Here is a 22,765-nt window from a genome sequence, read left to right as displayed (position 1 = left end):
TTGACTAGGGTTTCCATTCTGTGATAAACACCATGACCCAAAGAAACTTGGAGAGGAATGGGTTTGTTTCGCTGACCCTTCCAGATCCCAGTCCATGAGGGAAGGAAGTCAGGGCAGGAACTCAAGGCAGGAACCTGCAGGCAGGAACTGATGCTGAGGCAGCAGAGGAGTGCCACTGGCTTGCCCCTCAGGACTTGCTCAGCCTGCTTTCTTATCCATCCATCTAGGACTAGCTGCCCAGGAGTGGTACCTCATGCCCCAGTGAGCTGGGCCCATACACATCAATCATTAATTAAGAAAACGTACTACAGGCTTGCTTAGAAGCGTGTCTTATGTTTTTGCAGGCGTTTTCTCAACTGAGAGCCCTTCTTCCCATGTGATTCTGTCTTGCATTGTGTTGACATAAAATAATCAGAATAGTCTGTCACTGAAACTGGAGCTCGCGCACTGGCTAGACTGACTGGTCCTTGAGCCCTAAGATCCTCCTAGCCACTCCCACCCAGTGTTCTGATTACCGCCTCACCCAAACCCCAATAGTGAGTGTTGGGGATCTGAACTTGGGTCCCCATCAGCTCCCAGATCTCTACTACAGACCTCATACCTAAGGAAGCCCCATGGGAATTGAGGTAAAACAAAATAAAAAATCTGTTCCCAAAAAAAGGCTACTTGCATGGTGGTCTACTGGAAAACTGCCCCCAGTGGGCTCTGGGTGGGGGCATCTATCTGCCCGTGACTGTGGTTTAATGCCCTCTCATAGTTTTCACTTGACTGTGGGCAGTGGCATTGGGCTAGACAAATGAGGGGGTAGTGGGATCTGCCACAGAACAGAACATCAGAGTTGCTGGCATGGCTGGGCTCTGACGTCTTTGGAGGGCATGTGCTTTAGTGAACAGGTGACACGCATAGACAGTGGCCTCAGGTCTCTGCTTCTTCCATAGCTACGTCTTCAGTTTCTCTGTTGCTGTATGAAACCCCTGACAAACGCAACTTAGAGGGGGAAGAATTTGTGTTGGCTCCACAATTGCAGGTTACAGTTGATCCTGGAGGAAGTCAAGTCAACACGAACTTAAAGCCTGTGCAATGCTGCTGCCCACATCAGGGTGGGCCTTCCCACCTTTACAAATGATTAAAACAATCCTTCACAGGCATGCCTTCAGGACAGCCTCATCTAGACAATTCTTAAGTCTTTCTTCCCAAGTGATTCTAGCCGGGCGGTGGTGGCGCAAGCCTTTAATCCCAGCACTCGGGAGGCAGAGGCAGGCGGATCTCTGTGAGTTTGAGACCAGCCTGGTCTACAAGAGCTAGTTCCAGGACAGGCTCCAAAGCCACAGAGAAACCCTGTCTTGAAAAACAAACAAACAAACAAAAAAAACAAAACCAAGTGATTCTAGATTGTGTCATGTTGACCATGAAAGCTAACCATCCCCCAACTTCACATCTGGGCCCCAGAGCTCCTGGTATTAAGTAACTAGAAGAGAATGAATGATGATGGATTAGCGACTCATAAGAACTGCTGGTTGTTGATAGAGGTTTCTGTCCTGCCTGGTTCCCCAGTTGTCCAGTCCCAAAGAAACACACAGAGGCCTACATTAATTATAAACTGGTTGGCCTGTTAGTTCAGGCTTTCTTGTTAACTCTTACATCTTATATTAAATTCTTGTCTGCATTAGCCATGTGGCTTGGTACCTTATATCACCAAGGCATTCTCATCTTGTTTCCTCTGTATCTGGGTGATGACTGCAGACTGAACCTTTCCTCTTCCCAGAATTCTCCTGTTCTGGTCACCACGCCTATACTTCCTGCCTGGCTACTGGCCAGTCAGTGTTTTGTTAAACCAGTATAAGTGACAAATCTTTACAGAGCACAAGACTATTGTCCCACAGCAACTGGCGACTTTTTTTCCCAGACAGTGTGTCATATAGCCCAGGCTTGCCTCAAGCTCACTACACTGCTGTGACATTCAGATTGCACATTGCCTCTCCAAAGCTCAGAGCTATTGGAACTACAGAGAGCCCAGGTGATAACCTTGCAAGATCCTTAACATCTAACCCTCTGAGATCCCCAGAAAGGTTTGCCCCAGTGGTGAAGAGGCCAGCTGCAAGGGAATCCTCCACAAAAGCCATGGCCAATAAGTGAAAAAGGGAAAAATGAGGTCTTTCTGATTTTTCCTCTTCCTGGAGTGTGGATCTGTGTGGTTTATCTGTTCTGGCTCTCCAAGGGTTGCTTCTTTCTATTAATTCTGTCTCAAAAATAAATAAAACAGGCCAGGTGGTGGTGGGACATGCCTCTAATCCCAGCACTAGGGAGGCAGAGGCAGGCAGATCTCTGAGTTCTAGTCCATCCTGGTCTACAGAGTTTGTTCCATGAAAACCAGGGCTACACACAGAAACCCTATTTCAAAAAATCTAAAATAAAATAAAAATATATAAACAAAAAGTTTAATAAACTTTAATTTTTTTATAGGCCTTTTTATGTTTGAGGAAAAACTGAGTTGGATTCATCGAGATGACTTGGTGGGTAAAGGCTTGCCACACATGCATTGCAATCCCACTTCTATCTCCAGAACCACAGAAAGATAGGAGAGACATGACTCCACAGGACTGTCCTCTGACCGCCACAATCACACTGCGAAACGAAACTCTCATTAGCAATATATTTTAAAAGACGGTTTATTTTATGTGTATGGGTGGGTTTCTTGCCATATCTGCATACCCACCACATGCATGCTTGGTGCTTGTGGAGGTCAGAAGAGGATGTTGGATCCTTTGAACCTGGAGTTAGGGACTGTTATGAGCCACAGAGCAACAAGTGATATAAACTTCGGAACCATCTCTCCAACCCCTATTTTTTTAAACTAAAATAAAAATTTAGTAGAAGATTCAGAGGGTTCCCCCAACACCCCCACAACTCTTATCCCATTAGCAGCATCTCCTAGGAGATGACATATGTATTGCAGTCCATCAGCCAACACTGACACACCATTATCATCTGAGCCCCTGGTTCACACGGGAGTTATGCATTTTCTGATTACTTTTGGAAACACCTTGTCTATGGGCTTGACACATCCTGTTATTTGACCAGCATATGACATGCATTGGGTACATTGATGTATGGTAGAGACAGCTTTCACAGTCTCACACAGGGCAGGTTTATTGCCCTAACAAGTCTCATATGCTTCCACCTCATCCCTCCTCTTCCTCCACTCCAGCAACCAACAATCACCGTTTTGCCTTTTCCTATCGCTTCGCCCGCAGCCTTTTCAGATTGGAAGCTGATTTCAGTAATTTGCATTTGGGTTTCTCACCTGTCTTTTGAGGGCTGAGTGGCATATATCCTGTTCATCCGTGAACAGTATTCCATGACTTATCTTTTCAGGGCTGAGCCGCGTGTATCATGTTCATCCCTGGATAGTATTCCATAACTTGTATGTACCACAGTGTAGCCCTCTGTATCTTGCAGGACATCCATGTTGGTTGTTCCCCAGGTTGGGAAATTACAAATAAGTGAAGAGGCCAAGGTGAAGAAAGCCGCTATGCATATCCATGTGCAGGCAACCAGGGCAAGATCAGCTTCCAATTCATTGGGCCAGTTGTTGCAGATCATGGTGACTTGGTTTTGCTTCTGTGATGGTGGGAGTGGAACCTGGGCCTCACACACTCTAGACAAACCCTGAGCTGTATCCCAGCCCTATCTTGGTGATCTTTTAAGAATGACTCTTGCCATCTCCAGGCTCACTGAAGTGTTCTTGGGAGGCAAAGGCTGTGTCTTGCCTTTCTATATCTCTGAGATATATGTAATAGGTCCTTAATGAACATCTGCTGACATGGATGATGCAAACATATCCCAGGTTTTCCAAGGCACTTCAGATTTCCTGTCATTCTGTTCTTTACAACAAAGGTGATTTAATGCAAACACTGCCAAGTGAAGATTGAAAATGCTGCGTAAAGCCTTCTGTGCTAAAACATGTCACTGACTGGCTGATTTGAAAGTCCTTTGCCAGATGGAAGTTTGGATATTCAGCTGCTGGAGGAAGGGAGGGGGGTGTTAGGAAGACTGGATACCCTGAAGGCCTCTGTGACCTTAGTTGCTTCCACGTGAGGCCCTAGTACTCCGCTATAAACTTAAGCACAGGGGTTGAACCCTCACACTTCCAAGTTCCCTCAAGGGGGAATATGTCGTGGGATTTCATGCGATAGGGAGATTCTAGGATCTTAGGCCAAGGAACTTCCTCTACGACTCTCCCTGATTAGACAAAGGCAGAGAAGGCAGTTGGGTGAGAAGGATAGGACTGTGTCAGGTGAGGGCTCACTCACTGAATGGGTCCCCTCCTCAGGCCTGAACAGGAAGGAAGAATGCAGAAGCCTCCTACCCCTACCTTATGGGGATGGTGTTTTGTGTCTTCCGTGTTCTTAGCCCATCCATTTTAACATATTAATCCTAACAACATCCTCTGAACACTTTCTGAGGGCCAGGCTGGACTCTGTGTCCCTAATGGATTCACACACACACACGCACACACACACACACACACACACACACACACACACACACACACACACACACGTGTGTGTGTGTGCCTGCATGGATGTGGCAGCCAGAGGCCAATCTAGATCTACAGTATCATTACTTAGGGACCATTCACCTTATTTTCTGAGACAGGGTCTCTCACTAGGACTTGGGGCTTACTGACTAGGGTAGACTGCCTGGCCAATGAACTACAAGGTCCTTCCTTTCTCTGCTTCCCCAGTGTTAGGATTAAAAGGGTGTGCCACCACACCTGGCTTTTAACATGAGGGCAGGAATGAAATGCAGGTCCTCAGACTTTGCATGGCATGCACTTTAGTGACCACCTGTATTTACTGAGTGCACGCCCCTCCCCCCATACAGACCAGGTGAACTACTGCAGTGAACAAGGTGGAGGCACTGGCCACATGGAGCCGACCCTCCAGGGCAGGGGACAGGCAGCCAACTTGAACCAGTTTCATGGTTTGCTAGGAAATGAAGACATCTGTATTAGGCAGGTGTCAGCAGTGGTGAGGCAGAGTGAGGCCGACTTCAGTCTTAAATGAGTGACCAGGGCGGGTCACTAGCTCAGAGTTGAGGTCTCCACAGGAATGTGATCGAAGCCGGGGGGTGGGGGGCAGTGCATTAGCTCAGTGAGTTTGCGGGAAAGAACCTTACAAATTGGGATCAGCCAGCATGAAGGCCCGAAGGGAGGGCTATGTCCATTACAGAGGAATGAACCTGTGATGGGGGCTGAGGACACCAGAACAGTCCAGAGGGCCTGCTGGACCACAGAAGGACCTGAACTTTTCTCAGATAGAATCGGGAAGCCAGTGCAGGGATTGGAGCAGCTGAGGGGCCTGGTACCTACAACCTCCATGAGCAGTAAGTAGATCAAGACTAATGGCCGGGAAGAAAAACGGGCCTGTTAGAGTCACCACGGCATCCAGTGGCCCTGGCCCTGGTGCTCCTTGACACTCACTTTAATCTTGGCCTGGAAGCTATAACCTAGGTCCTGTGCCCGGGGCAGCCCTCAGTGACCAGGGGACATGGGGGGTTCCCAGGCTACTTCTCTTCCAGGTAGGCTGGGGATCCCAGCTACCCAGGAGTGGAAAGTACCTTCCACCCACTTCTGGGCTGCCTGCACAGGATGCCATCCTAGCTGTATTCACCATTCCTGCCAGTTGTATGGGGGAGGAAGGTAGCTTCCCACTGCACACCCCAGAAGCTGAACTCCCAAACACTGAACCCAGCATTCCAGTTAAAGAGGAAGCAGGAAGACCCAGAAGCAAGGCTCCTGCCCAACTCTATTCAGCCTGCTAGTCCAGGAGTCAGCTGGGTGGGTGGGAGTGGGGTCAGGGAATAGCATAGGGCTCCTCCCAGCATTCTGGAAATAGTGCGTGTTGGCCGTGGAGTCAACTGGAAGCCACCAACCATTGGTAAGTCCAGTAAAGACTGGGAACAGCCTGGATCTAGAGAACTGAGCCCTAGACTGCTGAAGCTATTGGCTAACTATTAATAGAGGAGGGACCTAGGGAGCCTCACTAGTCTCCAAGTGTGGTCTCTATCCAAGAAAGCCGAAGGAACTTAAAAGGGAAACTACCCAATTTCTAGTGCTGTCAGAAGGTCAGACTTGTGGCCCTTTGGTGACTTGTTGATGCAATACAATGCCTGACAAAAGCAACTTAAAGCAGGAAGGGTTCATTTGGCTCCCAGTTTGAGGGTCCAATCCATTATCACGGGGAAGTGACAGTAGCAGGCACTTGAGGTAAATGGTCAAGGTGCCCCCACAGTCAGGACTCAGAGAGAGGCGGATGCTGGGGCTCACTTTGCCTTCTCCTCTTTACTAAGCCCAGGTGTGCAGCCACGGAACAGTGATGCCCACATTTAGGATGAGTCTTCTCACCTCAGGATAACCTAGTCTAGACTTTTCCTCACAGACGTGCCCAGAGGTTTGTCACCTGAACTCCGTCTACAGTCGCCTAGCTGATTCTGAATCCCGTTAAATTAGCAATCAATATTAACCTTATAGGTGTCCAGCTGCAGAAGGGCAGGACATGCTGGTGAAAGCATCGAGCACAAATCAAACATTCCTGGGTAGCACAGCCTACAAGTGAGTTTTCTGACCAAGGCGGTACTGCAAAGTCTTCCCAGAAGAAAAGGGTCTTCCCACCTAGAGGAGGCAAGAAGTCCAGGTGGAAGGGCAGGGGAGGCGAAAGGACAAGGCTGATGGCTACAGGGAGCTATAGCAGGGTTTTGAGCAGCAAAGTCTCAGTGCCTTATTTGTTCAAAGGTCACACTGACTGGGCGAGCGTCATCCAGTGGAATCGCTGGGCTGGAGGCAGGTTGAGGCTTGAATCTGCTGAACTCTGCAGATTCCAGCCTCCCTCCACATCCAGATCCTCTTGGAGAAAGGCAGCTAAGAGTGGGAAGCCAGTGAGGGTGGGAGCTTGGGCCAGGTTGAGCCAGCTGGCTGCCGGCTCCCCTCCCCCAAGCCCACAGCTCCTGGGAGCCCCCAGACTTGTTTGTTTTCCTTATAAAGGGGGGAGTCCTGCCCTTTGTGGGATTTCTGCTTGGGATGGGGAGGAGATGTCTCCGTGGGCTGTGCCTGGATTTCCAGCTATTGACACAGACTCTGACAATGAAAGCAAAGGCCAAGAGAGGCAGCGACAAGGTGGCTGATTAAAATGTTCTTCCAAGGGGTTGCTCAGCCCTGCCTGGGAAGGCGGGTTGGAAAACCCGGGCTGGAGCTCTTTCCTCCAGAGCTGGAGGTCCAGTCAGATACAGGTGGTTCCTTACAAATTCTTGGGGAGCTTTGGCACCTCACCCGAACCCCTGAAACTCCTGCTTTTGTTTTGCGCCTCCATAGTAACCAAAGTCACACATATAACCACAACTCTGAGATTCAGTTTTCTGTTTCTAAAATGAGGATGCCACTTGCTGGGGTTTGGGGGCTGATCCCCCAGAAATGACTGCAGGTAGAGCAGGGCTGCCAGGCCAATATGGAGAAGCAATCCTGTCAAATCCGAGAGTCGGGTAAATGGCTTTGTCTGTTTCTTTGCTTAGTATGAATTTGTCCCAGGCAGTATTTGAGAGATTGTGCTGCTAAGTAACATCCAGTTGTTGCTTAAAGGAACTCTGATTAAACTGGAGGCCCTGCTGTTTGACCTGGCCAGGGCAAAGTGTAGAAGGATCTGTGGGACTCCTTGGAAAGCTGGATGAGGAGTGGGGTGGGGGGTGGAGATGGGGGGAGTGAGATGGGGGTAGAGATGGGGAGGGAAATTTGGTGAAGTCATACAGAGGGCCCCCCAGAGAGCGCTGTAGGCTTTCAAAGTTGTTCTAAGCTGGGAGAGGTCACAGGTGAAAGGTAACTTGACCGGTCTCTGTGTACCTTTCTCTCGAGTCTCCAGGTGCTGACTTTCCTGGGCAGGGCATATGAAGGCTGTCCCTGGGGTCTCTGGGCTGCTGGTGCTGGGAAGCAACACCTCTGCAACCTTGACCCTGATGCCCTACTGTCCCTTGAGCGAGCTGTGCAAACAGGACTGGGCCCAATCCTGACACCTACCCTGTTGCTATTGATTTTGGTAGTTTGTGAACACCGGCCAAGTTGCTCAGCCAAACAGTCAACCAGGACCGAGGCTTTCAGTTCCTTCGGGGGAGCCCTTTCTAAATGTGTATGATAGCATTTCATCTACAGGGTCCCAGTCCCCAAGTGTCGCTGCTGCCATGGTCAGGCCTCTCCAGGCTACAGGGCTATGCTTCCCCCAACACTAGCATGAGGTCTCTAAAGCTCAGTCACATGGACCTGTTGGGTAGAGCTCTTCCTGCCAAGGTCTAGCCTGGCTCCCTTGAGTTGGGAGTCCCATTGTTTCCAGCTACCCAGGCTGCAGTGGACAGTCTGCTAACCAAAGCCCTGCAAGTCAATTGTGGGCAGCCTGATTCTGCCTCTCAGTCCTGAGCAAAACCTCCTTAAGGAAAGAGGCTGCAGGTGGCAAAGACAGGATCTCGCCATTTCACTCCATCACACAAGTATGCTATGTTCTACTACCTCAAAAAGTCACCCAGGCTGCTTTTGTGTGTGTGTGTGTTGTTTTTTTGTTTTGTTTTGCTTTCTTTGAGTCACAGTCTCATTATAGACTAGACTGGTCTTGAACTCACAGAGATCTGTTTTGTCTGCCTCTTGAGTGCTGGGATTGAAGACATATATCGCCATGCCTGACTCCATGTTGCCTTTGGGCCCATGTTTAGCACTGACTTCTAGTGTTTGAGTCCCTGAATATCCATCTTCCTGCCTTCCTGGTCTCCCAAGAATGTGCGACATATTTAAACTCCAAGTGTAGAGACTCTAATTGCAGGTAGAAAAGCAGGCAAGCTTGGGCTTAGATAGAAGCATGGGAGTCTGAGCTCACGGAGACAAAGAGGCTGATAAGTCCTTACTCATTCGGAATCACTGACAGGCACAGACGGCTTCCACCAACCTGTGACACTCTGCTCTATCCTCACAGCTGCTCTGCAGGAAGGTGCTGTCATTATCCCATGTTACAGATGAGGAACCCACAGTGTGTGTTGCACAAAACCCCACAGCAAAAAAGGAAAGTGCTCTTGCAGAGGACCCTAGCACCCATGTTGAGTGGCTTACAACTGTCCATAGTTCTAGTTCCAAGGGATATGGTATCCTCTTCTGGCCTCTGAGGGCACTTGTACGGACTTTCACATACCCTTCACATACACACAGTTAAATAAAATAAAAACAAAATCATTATAATCCAAGAAGGTAAAGAGAGTCAGGAGGAATCCAACCTGTCTACCTGTCTATGAACAGTTTGAGGGTTACATGTTACCAGAATCAGTGTTCTTTCTTAGTGTGTGCACTTGGGAACCTAGAGATCAACCTGGGGTGTCACTCATTAGGAACCATTCGCTTTGTCTTTTTTTTTTTTTTGGTTTTTCGAGACAGAGTTTCTCTGCGGCTTTGGAACCTGTCCTGGAACTAGCTCTGTAGACCAGGCTGGTCTCGAACTCACAGAGATCCGCCTGCCTCTGCCTCCCAAGTGCTGGGATTAAAGGCATGCGCCACCATCACCCGGCTCGCTTTGTCTTTTTGAGACAGGGTCTCTCACCAGCCCGGACCTCATTGAGTAGGCTGGGATGGCTGGCCAGTGATCCTCAGAGATTCACCTGTTTCCAACCTCTCCAGCACCAGGAGTTCAAATACATGCACTACACTTAGCTCTTTACCTGCACTCCACTGGCTGAGCCATTTCCCCAATCCCAGAACCACTATTGTTATGAATCAATAGTATCAGGGAGGGTCAGTGAGTTGGTCCCATAGGTAAAGGGGCTTGCCGCCAAGACTAGTGACTAGAATTTGATTCCAGGATCCACACAGTAGGAGAGAACTGATTTCCCCAAATTGTCTTCTGATCCTCATATGTACACCATGATGTGTGTGTATGTGTACATATGCACATTTGTGTGTGCATATACATGTGCACATTCATGAGCAAATGTGCGTTCCTGTGCGAACATACATATATACATGTGTGGACATGCATGGGCATGCACACACACATTAAGTAAATTAAATATACTTAAAAAAGTTTTTAAAAAAATTAGGAAAGGTGACATATTCACAGTAGCTCAAGCCAGGTTGAAGGCATCATGGTAAAGAAGGTGCTGGAAGAAATAGAACTGTATGGTGCCAGGCCAGACACTCTTCTGTTTGAAGCAGACCACACTAGTATAAGGGATTGCTGTATTAGGGCTAGAAGAGAGGACTAGGGCCATACTTGAGGAACTGAGCTTAAAATGCCACAACTCGCTGGCCGAGGGGGCTGCCTCTATTTTTTTTAACTGTAGTGAAAACCGTAGTATATAAAACCTGCCACTGTTAAATGTACAAAGGATAGTGCTAACTATTCACAGCCATGCAGCTAATTTACTTTGGGCTTCTTTGTCTTGCCAAGTCGAAACTTTGTAGCCCTCGCCACTCTACTGGGCCCTCCCCAGCATGGCAACCAGCATTCTACTTTCTGTTTCTCTGAGCCTGACTGCTTTAGCAGCTCATTAAAGTGATTCATAAAACATTTGTCTATGACTACCTTCCCTCAGGGTCAACCTCTCAAGATTCATCCTCATGTAGCATGTGATTGGACTGCCTTCTGTGTATAGGCTGAGTGATATTTCCATTGTATATGTGAGTCAAATATTCTTTATCTATCCATTTACCTTGTGGCCTACACTTAGGCTACTTACACCTCTTGGCCATGGCGAACAATCCTGCAATATAGATGCAGTTGTGCAACTATCTCTTTCAGATTCTGTTTTCAACTCTTTTGGGTACACACACAAGAAGTGGGCCTGCTCTGTCACATGGCAATTCTATTTTTAACACCTTGAGGAACTGCCACACCGACTTGGAATCAGTTGCACAACTTCACAGTTCCACAGACAGCACACAGGGGTTCCGGTCTCCCCACGGTCTCCATAACTCTTGCCATGTTCTGTTAGATCTTAAAATGTATTTATTTGTTTGTTATTAGTGGAAGTGTGTGTGTGTTTGTGCACAAAGGGGCACACATTTCTAGGTCAAAGGACAATGATGCTACAGAATCAATTCCCTCCTAGTCCTGTGGATTTCAGGGATTGCATGGGGGTGGAGGGAGGCTCTATTTCCCTACCTTCTCCCTGCCCCATTACCTTTCGAAGGCCCCAGAACTTCCCCAGAACTCTGTTGAAAACCCTGACTGGTTTATGGAAAGAATCAGTTTCAATACCAGAAGACCTAACTTCTACCACCATGTCCTCCTCACCATGAAGGACTAGACCCTTCGACTATGAGCCTTCCTTCCCTAAATTGCTTTGACCATATATGTTTCATAGTAAAGTAACTAATACAGTATATTAAAATTACCCAGCTTTGTCACTGTTAGGATTAGGAGCCAGATAATACACATAATGTGGTGACTTTTCTTGGCACTCCAGGATGCTGGGAAGCTTCTGCTCACTGAAGGTATCAGTCGTGGGCTAGCAAAATGGCTCACTGAGTTAAGCTATTTACAGCCAAATCTGACTACCTGAGTTTGATTGCTAGGACCCAGAGAGTGGAAGGAGAGAACTGACTCCCAACAGTTGTCCTCTGACCTCCACATGCATACTACACAGAAATAAGAGAATAAAAATTATTAGTAATAATAAAGAAGAATAATCCCAAACCAGAAAACAGTGTGCCCCTACTATTGAGTTGTAAGAACAAAAATATCTCTGGATATTGCCCCCCTAGAGGACAAATTTACCCTCAGTTGAGAAGCAGCAGGTAAGCACAGCTGATAAGCAATCAAAGCATCCATCGCTGTGTGTGCACGACAAACACACTTTTGTAAATCCACTGAACAAAAGAACGGAAAGAGCAGAGTAGAAATAGGAGGGTAAAACAAAAAAGGCTATCAGGTAAATAATTTCTCCTTTCTCCTCCAGCTCCAGCCCAGTCCCACAGAGAAAGAGCATGTGCACGGGCCAGAGTTCTGCCCCAGCCTTCATCCCAGCTTGATGCTTCCCTAAAGCACCTGCCCCCTCCCCCCAGCACTGGCCTCGGTAATTCTTCTCCGCCCTTGCTAAGATGGATGCGTTAATACCAGCAAACTATTTCTTAATCTTCTAAGCCTCAGCTTTGAATCTTTAAAAAGGAAAGAGAAACGGCACAAATCTCTTAATTAGGACGCCCAATCACTTCGATAAATATTTACCCGGTTCCAGCATGAAGCATGGAAACCCGGCGCCATTAGTCAATAGAGGTCAGCAAAGTGCACCTTGGGAACAGCAGGATGCAATTCAGCCTAGCTTGGGAGGAGGTGTCGGGGAGAATGTTTCCAGTCTCAGGCTTCTGCTAGAGACAGGTGAACAAACACATTCCAAGCCTCCTCCGCACACCTGCCCCCCACAAAGGCCCAGGTGGACATGATAGCCTATTTGTAAATCATCACCTGGAAGTCTGGTTACCTTACTTTTCTAGACAGAGGGAGTGGAGCCACCAAGCAGATCCAATAGCCCAGGGCTCTCCCGAGAGTCCTAGCTGAGCTGCCTTGCTCTTGGTCAACCAAGGCCACAGCACTTCATAGGCAGCTGCTCCTACAGTCAACTCCAACTCGACACCCGGCATTATTTCCTGTTCAGCTCTAACACGGAGGTTTGCGTGCAGCCTAGACTTGTGTGCAGCCTAGCCTGGGATAGCCTTGTGTCTACCGGAAGGCTAGGGCTTCTCTCACATTCTTGTCCTTGCATACTGTAGTCTTTCAATATGCTTGCCAAGAGTCAGCACCCAGACACTATTCTTCCCCTTCTACAGTTGTAGAAATGGAGACCGTGGGAGTGGATCCCTCCCTCCTGACCTTAGCAGCCTCGGGGACATCCTCCGTTGGATGAGAAGGCTCTTAAGATGGGTGTGGGATGAGGACAAGGCCTTTTTAGAAAAGCCAGCGCTTAGCGTCCTTCCTCAGGTTCGGATGACAGCCTGCTAGGAGGTAAAAGAAAAGCTGTAAGAAGGGGAGACTACTTTGGAAGGCTGTGGGAGAGAAAAAGCTCCTGCTGATCTCCTCTGCCCACCAGAGCTTTTGTCTACAGTCCTGTGCTGAGTTTGAATCCTACCTTGCCAATAAGTCCTCAGAGAAGCCCTCGACACCACTCTCCACTGTGGTGGTACTCAGCTTTCTCTCCACCTTTATCCATCCCTATCCCATCAAAGATTAGTTTCGGATTATCCTTCCTCCCATTCTTTCCTTCCTGCCCTCACCCAGCCTTTCTCTGATGGGCTCAGGAGCTGTAGGGATAGCCAAGGTTATCAAGGACTATGGAAAAGAATGGAAATTCCAGAGTGGAGAGATAGGTCTGCTAGCTCTGGGGTTTCCCAGGGGCTCCGAGGGAGTCTGGTGCTCCTGGTTGGCTCTGGTCAGATCCATGCTTGACTTTTCTGTCCTCTGGCCGGACCACACACGTACAGAATGTTCCAGAAGCTGAATCCCCAGCTGTTGGTACGTCCTCATCAGGGCCTCCACAGCTAACTGTTATTGATGGCTTAATGTGCCAGGCCTATACCAAGTACCACTTGAATGATCTCCATCGATCTCGGAAGCAATACTCCAAGGTGGACAGGACTGTTATCTTCACTCCACAGATGAGGAAATGGAGGCTTAGAGAGAGTCCACAAGTACCTCAAAGTCACAAAACTTGACCCAGCTAGAGAGTTGGAAGGGAGCTGAAGAGACCGTGGGAAGTCCCTTCACCAATTGGAGCCTCAGCTCTCTCTCCTGAAGTGAGCTGGGTTCATCTTGCTGGCCTGACTCCACAGGGCAAGTGTAGTTAAGTTGTGGACTCTGGAGCTGAGTAGCTTGGATTCAAGTCCGTCAACCACCACAGTGACCTTGAGTAAGTCATTGTACCAGGGAGTAGTATCAATTACCCATCTGCTCCGTGGGAGTGCCGTCAGCGGCTCTGCCCTCATTCTTGGGGCGAGGATTAAATTTGTTAATATTTGCCCAACCAGCGCTTAGAATGGAATCTGGTGCAGAGCAAGCACTGGGTTAAGTTTGTTAAACAAACACAAATTCCCCTTCTTCTAGCTTCATGGTGAGGTGCTGCCTTGTGGAGGAAGATCTGGGATTACTGATGGATGGGGGTGAGCAGGAAAGGGGGAGCAGACTCGCTCTAGCCCTGAACATAAGCAATAAGGGAACCACAGAACTAACCAAAGGGAGGTGGGTGGTGATGAGGGAGAACACTGTCCTCTTTGGCCAGCTCAAACAAGAGGCTACCCAAAAATCAATGCCAGTAGTTGTCAGGGTTTGAGGATGACAGGAGGGGAGGTTTTCAACCCCACCCCAGGCCTTGAGACCAGTTCCTCAAAGGGCAGGCCACAGTCTGGTGGCTGGCCAGAGACAGTTCCCTTAATTCTGGAGAAAAACATACAACACTCATCTAAGGTGTTTCAGATTTATTTTTAAGGAACCAGAGAAACATCTCTGTCCCCACTCCAAGTTCCCACAATCACTCTACAACCCAAATGAGGAGCTGGGGGGCGGGGGCTCCGCTGCTTCAGATCCATCCCGGGCTTTCCATCTCACCGTGTGACTTTTTTTTTTTAATGTGCCAGGAATTCCTCTCCCACGTGGGGTGGACTCCTAGGTACTCAATTAAGCAGCCAATGAAAAGTCAGCTCTCCGGTAGCAAATGACCCTGACACTTCTTGTAACATAAACAGTTGAAACGTTTCCAATTAGAACTGGAGACAGAGCTGTTTGAAGTCTTTTTCTTCAGTCCCCTCCTTTAAAAAAAAAATAATTGTCAAGCGCTTCGGACAGGGTGTCTGTGCATCTTTCTCTAGCATAAAACAAGCATATTTTCTTTCCTTACAAAATTTGTGGGGTGGCATAGGGGTGGGACTTCTGAGCAGTAGTGAGCTTTGAACTTAAGGGTCTGGTACCAGGGACAGGATTGGGAGCCGAGGTGGAGGGGCGAACCAGGAGCCAGAGACTCCACCTCCAGACCTCCAGAGAGGGCTAGAATGAATGAATGAATGAGTGTATGTTATTCAGCAAGTGCTCATATGGATTCGTCTTGCACAAGGATGTTTCTGAGTTTGGCCGTGGATCTAGGGCTGTCCTGGATTCCAGTTCTGATCTCTCTGCCTAGCTCAGAGCCCATTACTAAGCTTTGGGTGTTTGTTTTCTGTCTCTCTTTTCTATCCTATAAGCCAGGCCTTGGGAGTGAAGTGAGGACGTAGTGGATAACCATGGCCTGCTTTGTACCTATTAAACACTCAAGGGCTGTCCTTCCTCACTGTGGGGCGCACCGCTGCAGTTCGGCTCTGCTGTGGGGGCGGCTCTCTGCGAAACCGCATCCATCACACTTATCCTCGGTGCGCCAGGCCGGGTGCTGGCGCCTGGGTTCACGGCAAAACGCAGTGTGGAGGCTGCCTTGCACCAGCTCACGCTGATTCGTGGGGTTCTCAGGAGCACCTCTGCCCTGGCAGGGGACAAGCAGACCGGAGACAGAGCTGCAGTGCTTTTCTGTACACAGTCCGCGTAGACTCGACCTGGAAGCCCAGGACCTCGGTGGCCGTCAGCGGAAGGACGCCGTTGGAGCCAGTTCGGAGGGAGACCGAGGAGAGGGAGGCTGAACTAGGCGCCTTGGCCCGGGCATCTTGAAGGCATTGTGTTTAATAAATCTGGGCGACAAGCACACCCTCTATCTCCCCCCTTCTCTTTTCGGCTCCCAAATCAAGACCTGCTGTAGGACCCCAGTTTAAGGGGTCTTAAAATCCCTGCACTTTGATTAGCAGCTTCAAAGAGATCCCTTTAAAGTTCTCCTTTCTCCCCAACGCCACATCTCCTCCCCCTTGACACCCTTCCCCCACCATTCCTAGGACCAGGACAACAAAAACACTAAATGCAAGTTTAAAGGGGGGAGGCGGAGAGGGAGAGTCTCAGACTTCCTCCTTAACGCGGTCCATAGAAATTACCTATTTCAGACGTGCGCACGAGTCGGAACATCGTGGAGTTTGGTTTTTGATTTTCTTTTTTTTCTTTCTCTTTTTTCCTCCTTTTTTTTGTTCTTCTTTTTTTTTAAACAGGGTTTGTGTGTGTGTTTTTACCTTTTATTATTTAAATTGATACGTTTCATTACTAGGGAGAAAAATAAAATATTCCTTTGATACACAAAATCAAATTGATATTTAGCCTCTGCTTACTTTTTTATGCATGGCTCCTTTATACCACATGGTAGTGACAGATTGTTTGAGCTGGAAGGAAAAGCCATTCAAAGCTAATTAAGCAGCCATTCCAAGCACTATTTGCAAGCGGGAGGCTCAGAAGCCTCGGCATTTGTCAGCGCTCCCCCACCCCGCGTGGTTTTGACTGACAGCTCTGGCCAAGGACTGACAGCTCCCCGCATTTTCACCAATCAGTAGTTGAGAAGCTCTCTACTTGTTTATGATTGGTCTCCAGGCTTGCTCTGGGGCGTGGCCGGCGCTTCCCACGTGGGGGCTGGAGCGAGAAAGGGGTGGGCCGGGTAGAAAGCGGGTGCGCCCACCCGTGACGTAAGGGGGAGGGCAAAGAAGGGGGAGGGGAGAGGGAAGCTCAAAAGAGGAGCCATTTTGAGACTAATGGATGCTGCGGCCAGATGCTCGCATCTGTCGAGCTGGGCTTCTCTTTGCCCCCTCCCCTTTTCGGTTCGCGCCGTACACGATTTATGTTTTTATTTAGGAGAATAAATAAATGAAGAGGAGAGCGCGGTCGCGGCCGGCGGCCGGAGCGGGTTCTGGGAGGCTCCATCTCGGGGCGGTCGCTCACGTGGAGGTCCCCGCGCGCTCCCTGCTCCTCATTAAGATGCAAGCGCGAACCTCGGGCTCCTAATGAGGGGAAAATATAGATTCCGGGGGCGCGCGGCCGGCTCGCGCGCGCCCGCAGCGGGCCCGGAGTGCGTGCTTGCGTGTGTGCTTGGTGGGAAAGCAGAGAGGGACCCGGGGACGGCTGGGCGTCCACTTAGCTGTGACTCTCCGAAGCCTGGGGACCCAGGGTGGGCAGTATGCCCCGACGTGACCCCTGTCTGAGAGCAAATGGGCCCCAGAGTCGAATGCGCCCCCTTGGGCGTTAAGGCTGGTGACCGTAGACGCTCTAGGCTCACAGTCGCTCTTCCACGCGTGGCTGCTGATGCATGTGGTACGGGCCGGCCAGCAGGCCAAGAAACCAGGTTGGAGCTCTGGGTCGTAGCCAGGAGAGCCCCAGCTCTGTGCATGTCCTTCGCCACTTCGGCCCGGAGCGCAGCTGAGGAGCCCACCTCGACAAGGCTGCGGCCAGGACGTAGCTGTCCCCAAAGGGCAAGAACCCCAAACGGGGCCAGCCGCACTACTAAGCCTGTTGTCCGCAGACAGCCGGGCCCTTCCATCTGCACTGCCCGCCAAGCCAGAGTTCTCAGACTTCCCCCTCGGCGGCAGCCGCTGCGCATCAGAGGCGCTGTTTATTTGGCTTTCTGAAAAGAAGGGCGAATGAACAAAGGAGGAAAGCGGGGCGCCCAAGGGTGGGAGAGGGGACAGAAACGGATAAAAGAAAAACTCAGTTTGGGGAACAGTCTTAGAGGTCGGAGGTAACTTTGGGAGCCAGCATTTTATCGGTCCTAAATCTTCTGAAGTGAAAACATTAAACTGACAAAGTGATTCTGTTTGTTTTATAGTATCTAATTGGGCTGCTTTGCAGCCCTAATGAGATTAGAGGGGGGCAATCGTTCGCCGCCTTTACAGAATCAACTGATCCATTACTACCAGCCACAGGTTTTGAGGATTGTGCAGCTTGTCCTTTTTTTTCTTTTGTTGTTATTCGTTTTCTCTTCCTCCCCTCCCGCCAAATAATTATTTGCTAGTAGATCGTGGGAAAAAAGAAAAAAAAAACCTAGCAGCCCAGCACTATAATATATATCTATTTATTATATGTCTTTCGGTTAATTCCTGATGTGAGGAGCGCTGTTTTTCACTCCCAAGCGAAAGTCACCAGCGGGTAGGGCCTGATTGCTACTTTTCATGCATAGTTTTAGACACAAGAGGGCATTGTGACGTCTCGCCCAGAGGCACCCAGTCGCAGTCCGAATACCGCGGCCCCACGTGGGATCCTCGCGCTCCCATTGGCCAACGCTAGGCGAAGCCGCCACATTATTTTGTTACTTTTCAGTCCCTATTTGGAACTGCTCTCGCGGCAGTTCAGACCTCGTGCTCGGCCCCCTTCGCCTGTCTGTGTGTGGTATCCGCAGGTCCGAGGCACTTTTTGTGTGCGTGTGTGTGTGCGTGTGTGTGTGTGTGTTGAGTGCGTGTGTTTTGGGGGTTTGTCGGGGCGCGGAGAGGCTGGGAGGAAGCAAAGAAGCCGCAGAGCTCCCGGGCTCGGGCTACGTCTTCCCCTCCGTGATCTCCAGTCTGCGCGCTCCGAGGCGGCAGGGACGCCGACCGCTCCTCGCCAGGGACGCTGACGCTCTACTTGGGAGCAGAGAGGACCCCTTCGCCCAGGCTTCTCATGCCCGCTGGAGTTAGGATGCCGGGGCGCATGATTTCCACCGACTGAGCCCGGAGTTCCTCCTCGGCCCTGGGAAGGAAGGGCTGGCGGCAGCGACGGGAGCAGAAGGAACAGCAGGCTCTCCTCTCCGAGGGGGGGCGTCGAAGCACCCTCACTGGGCTCCAGCCCTCACCCTCGGTCCTCAAGCCGTCTCCTCTGTAGCCTGCCTTTTTTCTCGTCTCACTGCGAGTTCCGGGCCCGGCCACCTCTGAGACCCGACCCACGCGCCCCGGATGCTCTGGGCTGCCCAGACGCGCCCCCCTCCAGCCTCATCGTGCTGAGTGACCCGCGAGGGGACAGGAGGATCCCCCCACCCTCGGCCTTGGGATCCCGCACTGGAGCCACCAGGGAGCCGACGATGTCCGCACAGCCCCGGCTTCTGACACTGTCCACGCAGCCGGGGGAAGGTGGCCGGCAGAAGCCGGCCGAGCCCTAGGCGCACAAAGCGCGAGCCCGCCGACGACTTTGCCGCTCGCTCCGCCGCTCTTTGTCTGCACTTGGGGCGCACGCCCGACTCTGGGATTTCGCTGCGAGAGCGGGCTGGGGGGGCCGGGGGCGAGCTCTCGGTTCCCCGGCCGCCCCCCGCTCGGGCTCGCCTCCCCCCTCCCCCGCACATCCCCGGCTCGGGCTCTCAGCGCTTCCAAGCTCTCGGAATCGCGACCCCTCCCTGCCATGTATCCGCAAGGCAGACATCCGGTGAGTAATTGCAACTAGGCTTATTTAAGCATCTATCATGGCAGGGTAAACGAGGCAGTTTATCTCGCACCTCCATTTTGCTTGTTGCTACCTTTATGGTGCGCGCGCGTGTGTGCGCTCACACAAAGGGGCTGTGGTCGTGGGGGGGGCGCAATAGAGGGCCAAGGGTAATTGCGCTCGAGTGGCCGGGGGCGAGGGCGGCCTGCCTTGGATGAGGGACTTTGACTCCCTCTTCGTACCCCTCTCCCAAGTCTTCCAAGTCGCCCTCGCGGCACTTGGTCATGGGAACCCTGCTGGCTTTGGGGATGGTCGGGGCGCCCCCTTCCCGGCCCCGTTGGGAGAGCGGAGAAAAACTTGCTGGGATGGTTTTAGGGTATGGGGTGGTAGCCTTGCCGGTGACGCCCTGCGGGAAGGAACCAGGGACCCAGCGGAGGCAAGGGTTTTCGTGGAGCCCGTCTGATGTGCCCACTCCTCTCCCCTGTGTTGTCCCCATGGGCTCCAGGCTCCCCATCAACCCGGGCAGCCGGGATTTAAATTCACTGTGGCCGAGTCCTGTGACAGGATCAAAGACGAATTCCAGTTCCTCCAAGCTCAGTATCACAGGTAAGGTGGGCGGGGGGGGGTGGCCCCCGACTGGCGTGGAGGGCGGCCGCGCGCGCCCCTGTTAACCCCCCCCCCCCGCGGGGACGGAGGGGACGCCGGCCCCCGGACTGTGGGGCGGCGGGGCCTCCGCCTTTTGTTTCCCCTCTCGGTGCGCGCCGCCTTAACCCTTTGCTCTCCGCGGTCGCCCAGCTCCTGAAAGCCCGCCCGGTTGGGGGGGGTGGGGGTCAGGGTCTTGATCCCGCGTAAGGGTCCGCCCCCGCGTGGCCGCGATGAGTGCCCTCGCAGATCAAGGGAAGTTTGGAGTTGGTACAGCCAGTCTCCAGGTGGCAGGCAGCCACCCCCACTGCCCAGAGGATGATGGATAATGGGGGTGCCCAGGGTGCTGGGGAAGTGGAGAGAAATGGCTCTCCGAGACCCTGGAGTCCGGGTCTCTGAGGAGGCCATGTAGGCGCCAGGCCTGAGCGCCTCCTCCTGCCCTTATAGCCTCAAAGTGGAATACGACAAGCTGGCGAACGAGAAGACGGAGATGCAGCGCCATTATGTGATGGTGAGAGGCAGCCCGCAGCAGGGTGGAGGGAGGGCAGGGCAGGGCACCCAAGCTGTGGGTCCAGCTGGGACTGAGGCAGGCCCCGAGGCGGGCCCAGCTTCAAGACAGCCCCCTGGAGGGCTCACTTCTTTAGCTTCCTCTTCCCAGCCACTTGGTGGAGGGCTGGTGAAGAGTAGGGGCCGAAAGAGAAACAAACCCGCGTTCCAGGCCACCTTTGTAAAGCTTCTCATTTGTGTTTTGGAGGTTTCCCTGGGGGGGGGGGGTGCGGCTGCTTGCCTTAAACTGATTAGTAACTTAGAGTTGAATGAGCTTGTATAAAAACCCTCCTGAAGTTCTCCTGGGATTGTTCGGAAACTTTTCTGTTTGGCAGCTGGGATCTAGCTAGAATGGGACAGAAGAGCCTGCCTTCCCCAGAGATTTTTTCAGATTGGAGGAACCTTTTAAAGCCTCCCCCCTCACCCACTTCCCTCCTCGAGGATTTCCTCAGTTGGAGTCTGGACCTCCCTAGCTAGACTATGTTCTAACTTAGTGTCTTCCTTCAAGTTTACATCTTCCTTTTGGGAGTGGGCATGGGAGCCACTTGAGGACAGGCCAGTGGCAGTCTTTCCACACAAGAGACCTTCCACCTAGTGCTAAGTAACTCTCAGAGGACAAGAGGAGGCGGGTACACAGCATTCCCTGTAGAGCCAGCACCTTGTATAAACAGCCTGTGTGGCACATGGGTGCCTTGTGGGAGGGGAGGCCCGGGTCTTCTTACTATGGTGTGTAATGTTCTATTGGGTGGAGAGGAGCACTTGACCACTTCCCCGAGTGAGCTTCTAAACCTCCTTAGGCTGTCTTTGTGGGTGGACTTCAGCTTCTGTGGACCCAATGAATGGCTTGGCCAAGGCCTGGGGGAGGGGAAGGTAAAAAAGAGTAGTCTCCCTGTGTTGCCTGCATTGTTTTTCAATTTGTAGTACTATGAGATGTCATATGGCCTGAATATTGAATATTTTTTTTCAATTTGTAGTACTATGAGATGTCATATGGCCTGAATATTGAGATGCACAAGCAGGTACGTGCTTTTCTCTTTTTAAAAATGTGTGTGTACGTATAAAGCACAATCTGTGGATTTGGGGGAAGGTGGCCATTTGAAAATGTCTGGTCTCCCACTTGGCCCCTAAGAGTGAGTGTTCAGGGATGCCTGCTGCTGGGGCTTTGCTCTTCCTTGGTTATGTTGAGTTGTTAGCATTTGTTCTTGTGAACTTAGGCCTGGTCTGGGATCTGGGTAGAAAGTTGCTGGTCGGGGAACTGGGTAAAAAGTTGTACTGTAGGTACCCCAGGATCTGTGCTCCCCACTCCTGAAGTTGACTGACTGCATTTATCTGTTTTAATGTAAAATTCTCAAAAAGGAAAGGCAAGTGGGGCTCTCCCCCCACCCCTGCTTTTCTTTCTTTCTCTTGCAAAAAGAAAAACCCAACAGTGATGTACTGCCTTGATAAGATTACGCTTCAAGGGCCTTAAAAGCCAGGCTGAGCTGTCGAAATGTAAGGGAATGAAGCCACTAACGGCCTAAAAAAACTTAAAGCCAGAGTGAGCTGCAATCCTCGTGCTTTGCGTTCAGGAGGGAGTTTCTCAACTCCTCATTCGAAGGTGGCTACGCCCCCATTTCACAGGAGGAAGCTGAAGCCCTGGGGTGAAGTAGCTTGCCCAGGGGCCAGCCTCGCCAGGCCTTTTGAGGTGGCTGGCAGTTGAGCTCAGCTTTGTAATCCTGAAGTCAAACCAGTTTAACTAGTGTGGTATCCTTTGATGGATATGTAAACTACCTCACATTGTCTCCCTTCTAATAACACTATACCTCAAATCCAGCAAATAGAAACACCCTTTATCTCAGTGCATATCAGTAGCCGGGCCTGAGCTAGGCCAGGCTGTGGGAGAGGCCTGTTTGTCTATTTGTGTTCTGAGGAGAGGCTGCCTATAATTTGGCTTGGCGGACGATTAGCATCGACTTGGCACGTATAAATGGCGCAGGCCGGTTGTTCTTTTTAACAATTGGTGTTCTTGAAATCTCAGAAGGCTGTTGACTCATACCAGCCTTTGGTGACCGTGACTTGAATGGATTTTCTGCTCTAAATTAACAGTCATTTACAAGGTTTAGATTTTACTCTTTAAAGGGGGCAGGACCCACGGCAGGTGAGAAGGGCAGGTGACCCTGAGGGGAAGCTTGCAGATTCCTGCCCGCTCCAGTGGCTTCCTATAGAGCCCTTTGAATCTTGTTTCCTTTCCCTTGCTGTCGGGCGGGTGAAGGGGAGCCAGCATTTAGTGAGCAATGTGGGAAGCCAGCTGTGGT

At 50.9% G+C, this 22,765-nt stretch overlaps 1 protein-coding gene across 14 annotated transcripts in view; it reads left to right on the top strand.

The window, feature by feature from the left end:
• The first annotated feature begins 18,213 nt into the window (after positions 1-18,213).
• Tle3 (TLE family member 3, transcriptional corepressor) overlaps positions 18,214-22,765 on the top strand; it is a 45,387-nt gene continuing 40,835 nt past the window's right edge. For 6 of the 14 annotated variants that reach the window (XM_075965621.1, XM_075965619.1, XM_075965615.1 and 3 more), the window contains exons 1-4: positions 19,132-19,286; positions 19,789-19,889; positions 20,373-20,436; positions 21,446-21,490. In XM_075965621.1, coding sequence (XP_075821736.1) covers positions 19,263-19,286; positions 19,789-19,889; positions 20,373-20,436; positions 21,446-21,490 — 234 coding nt within the window. In that variant the 5' untranslated portion in view covers positions 19,132-19,262. Of the gene's footprint in view, positions 19,287-19,788; positions 19,890-20,372; positions 20,437-21,445; positions 21,491-22,765 lie in introns of all 14 variants that reach the window. The other 8 variants (XM_075965620.1, XM_075965616.1, XM_075965618.1 and 5 more) reach the window with 2 other exon arrangements.

Source organism: Microtus pennsylvanicus, chromosome 3 (assembly GCF_037038515.1).
Source record: "Microtus pennsylvanicus isolate mMicPen1 chromosome 3, mMicPen1.hap1, whole genome shotgun sequence".
NCBI lineage: Eukaryota > Metazoa > Chordata > Mammalia > Rodentia > Cricetidae > Microtus > Microtus pennsylvanicus.
This window is presented reverse-complemented; position numbering and strand designations above follow the sequence as displayed.